This window comes from Rhincodon typus, unplaced genomic scaffold (assembly GCF_021869965.1).
Source record: "Rhincodon typus isolate 14 unplaced genomic scaffold, sRhiTyp1.1 hic_rhity00005686, whole genome shotgun sequence".
NCBI lineage: Eukaryota > Metazoa > Chordata > Chondrichthyes > Orectolobiformes > Rhincodontidae > Rhincodon > Rhincodon typus.
The window spans coordinates 6026-9709 of NW_025971324.1; the positions used below are offsets into that span (position 1 = coordinate 6026).

The window sequence follows — 3684 nt, forward strand, 5'->3', positions numbered from 1 at the left end:
GGGGGGTATTTGTTAAAGTCTAAGGGGTCGGGGGTGTGCAGGGCCCTGTCATACCCCACTTCCCCCCCCAAACCCCCGTAACCAGCAGCACTAGGCCCCGAAGCCTGGGTCTCGATTTTCCCCGCACGCACTCACCCTGCCGGTTCTCATGAAGCTGCTTCTCGAACTCGTCGAACTCGGACATGGGGGATTTATTTGTATATTCTTTTTATATATATATTTTTTTTATCCCGCTTCTCCTGCTCTTGGGGGTTGTGTGTTTTTTTTTCTCCCTTTATTTTTCTCTTTCCCTCCTTCCTCGGCGTGGCTCGAGCTGCTCCGGAGGGGGAGGGGAAGGGAGAAGAGGGGGACAGCACTGCGCAGGCGCCGACGCCGACGGTTCATTCCCGCCCCGCCCGCGCGAGTTGGGAGGACTCCACCGCCCGGAGGACCCGAGGCCGCGCCTGCGCGCTGCCGGCGGAAGGAACCACCTCCGCCCGGCTTGCGGGAGGACCCGAAGCCGCGCCTGCGCGCTGCCGGCGGGAGGAACCACCTCCGCCCGCCTTGGCGGGAGGACCCGAGGCCGCGCCTGCGCGCTGCCGGCGGGATGACTCCGTCCACACACGCCCCCCCACCCCAAAGCCGTGACCAATCGCAACCCCGCCCTTTGGGAGGTTGGGTTGTCGGGAGACATGGGCCAACGCCTGCGCACTGCGGGCTGGAGGACTCCCCGTGTCCGTTGCCACCGTCGCCCCCCGGGAATTGGGAAGGACCTGATGTGACGCATGCGCACTGCGGCGGGTGGGACCTCCACCTTCGTCCTTAACCCCCCACCTGGGGGAAGGGAGGGCCCGATGCCGCGCCTGCGCACTGTGGGTGGGAGGACTCGTCCCCGGAGCTGGGAGGACCAAGTGGAGGAGGAAGGGGTTGACTCTTGAGCTGTCTGGAGGTGGAAAAAGTGAAGAGACCCTCAGGTAGGAGGAGGTCTCGGGCAGGGTGTAAAACCAAAAGAAAAGTAAACGAACAGAGAGGGAGAATATAAATGAAGCTCGACACGTGAACAGGACAAAACAGAGACGAGCGTTGAGAGACACTTTTGTAGTTTTTCTTTAATTATTTGTTGTGGGTCCGGTCGACCGACGAGGTGGGGGAGGGGAATAAAGGGAGAGCTCTGCACCTGCGCACTGTGAGGCAGCTGGGAGGACTCATCCCGGAGGACAGACGCTGCGCGCCTGCGCACTGTGAGGGAGCTGGGAGGACTCGTCCTGGAGGACACCTCTCGGAGGACCGAGGGTCTGCGCCTGCGCGCTGTGACTTGAATCTCCCCCTCGGCTGAGGCTTCGACTCCGCCCCCACCTTTCTGCCAAAGAGCCACCTCGTTCCCGCAAGAGGTGACGCCCTTGGAGGAGTGAGCCCCTCTGTCTGGGAGGACTACCAGCACATGCAAAGGGAAAATAAGGAGTGGGAAGGGAGAGCAAGCTTTTGTTCTTTGGTTTTGTGGCTTGGCCCAAGCCTTGTACCTTTCCACTCCCCATCCTCCTCATCTGATAGCTAAGCCTGTGGAAGGAGAAAGAAAGGGTCCCCCTAAATCCATAACTTAGGCAGACAGGCGCTATTGAACTGCGTTTCCCCACCTTTCGATTTTCCCCCGTTTCTTGCCCCCCAACACTCTTCTGAGCGCCAATCCCGACCCGAAACGTCGTCCTTCCCGCTCCTCTGACCCGCTGCGTTCCTCCAGCTCCACGCTGTCTCGTCTCCGACGCCAGCATCCGTGAGGGCCTGGACTGTTGCACACCACCTTCTGTAGTTTCTTACGGCCCTGAGCAGAGCAGTTGCCGTTCCAGGCTGTTTTGCAACCAGATGTTATGCTTTCACCGGTGCATCTGTAGATGTTGGTGAGGGACCTTATGGACATGCCAAGTTTCAGACTGTTTGGGCCAGGATAATGAAAGTTTCCATGCTGTACGTCTCAATGACACTAGTTGGGACTAGATAAATTCCAGCAGTCTGGTCAGCATGGACGAGTTGGACCGGAGGAGTCTCGTTCCGTGCTCTGCAACTCTTCAGTCGGGACTGAAGTCGGCCATTCAGCCCCTCCGCCATTCAGTGGGATCATGGCCAACACAACCATCCTTGTCCTCTTTGCCCATGTCAGAATCGATCTTCGCCCAACTGCTCGGGAATCCGTCTGAGTCAGCCTTTGGTACCCACAACCTTCCGAGAGAAGAAATCCCTTCACGTCTCGGGGAGCGCATGGCCTCTCAGTCCACACCTTCTATCACTCCACAGAGCTTACGGTTTGCCACGCTGTCGCGTATTCCCACAGTGGCTCGGTGGTTGGCACTGACTCCTCACAGCGCCAGGGACCCGGGTACGATCCCACCCTTGGGTGACTGTGTGGAGTTTGCACATTCTCCCCATATCCGTGTGGGTTTCCTCCCATAGTCCAAAGATGTGCAGGTTGGGGTGAATTGGCTGTGCTAAATTACCCATAATGCCCAGGTATGTGTAGGTTAGGATGGGTTGGCCGTGCTAAATTACCCATAATTCCAAGGGATGTGCAGGTTAGGGTGGATTGGCCGTGCTAAATTACCCATAGTGCCCAGGGACGTGCAGGTTAGGGTGGGTTGGCCGTGCTAAATTACCCATAATGCCCAGGGACTTGCAGGTTAGGGTGGATTGGCCGTGCTAAATTACCCATAGTGCCTAGGGATGTGCGGGTTAGGGTGGATTGGCCGTGCTAAATTACCCATAGTGCCTAGGGACGTGCAGCTTAGGGTGGATTGGCCGTGCTAAATTACCCATAGTGCCTAGGGACGTGCAGCTTAGGGTGGATTGGCCGTGCTAAATTACCCATAGTGCCTAGGGATGGCCAGCTTGGGGTGGATTGGCCATGCTAAATTACCCATGGTGCCCAGGGACGTGCAGGTTAGGGTGGGTTGGCCATGCTAAATTACCCATAATGCCCAGTGATGGGCAGGTTAGGATGGATTGGTCGTGGGAAACGCAGGGTTACGGGGATGGGTCGGGTCAGGGGGTGGAATGCTGTTTGGAATATTGGTGCAGACCCATTGGGCTGAATGGCCTGTTGCCATGCTGTCGGGATTCAATTCGGTGAGCCAAGCCAAACACGTACGGCACAGGGGCGGGATATTATTTCCATCCCATTCGAAAGGGGGCGAGTGTTAAAAGTTGGGGAGGGTGCGTGGGAATCGAACGCTGGGGTTCAATGACACCATGCTGTGTTGTGGATTTAGGGGTCGGCGTTGCTGAAAGACGCATCATTCCTGACCCACGTCTCTTCTCCCTCTCTCTCTCTTTCCTCCTGCACGCCCATTGCGCGCACGCCTAACCCCCCCGACCCGCCCACCCCCACCCTGAGCTCCTGAAGGAGGGGCCTGACCGGTCTCAGATTTGGGAAGCAGCCCGCCTCCAGCGGGGAAAGATGGCGGCCAGGAACATCGGGCGCCTCGTGGCGAAGTCCTGCGCGCTCTTCCTGTGCGACATGCAGGAGAAGTTCCGTCCGACCGTGGCATATTTCCCCCAGATCGTCTCCGTCGCTGCCAGGATGCTGCAGGTAGGAACGGGGGGGGGTTGGGTGGAGCGGCGATTGAGGAAAGGATGGGGAGAGAGGGAGAGGGACAGAGATGGGGGGGGTGCGAAGTGGAGGGGGAGTGAGAGAGACGGGGGCATGTGGGGGGGGGG

The 3684-nt window shown here is 58.6% G+C and overlaps 1 protein-coding gene and 1 pseudogene across 1 annotated transcript in view; one reads left to right on the top strand and one right to left on the bottom strand.

The window, feature by feature from the left end:
* LOC125482085 overlaps window positions 1–184 on the bottom strand; it is a 4768-nt pseudogene extending 4584 nt beyond the window's left edge.
* A 3129-nt stretch (window positions 185–3313) lies between these two features.
* isoc2 (isochorismatase domain containing 2) overlaps window positions 3314–3684 on the top strand; it is a gene marked incomplete at its 3' end in the record, with an annotated part of 1346 nt that continues 975 nt past the window's right edge. Inside the window, exon 1 of the mRNA XM_048594065.1 lies at window positions 3314–3556. Within this exon, the coding sequence (XP_048450022.1) occupies window positions 3425–3556 (132 nt within the window). The remainder of the gene's footprint in view (window positions 3557–3684) is intronic.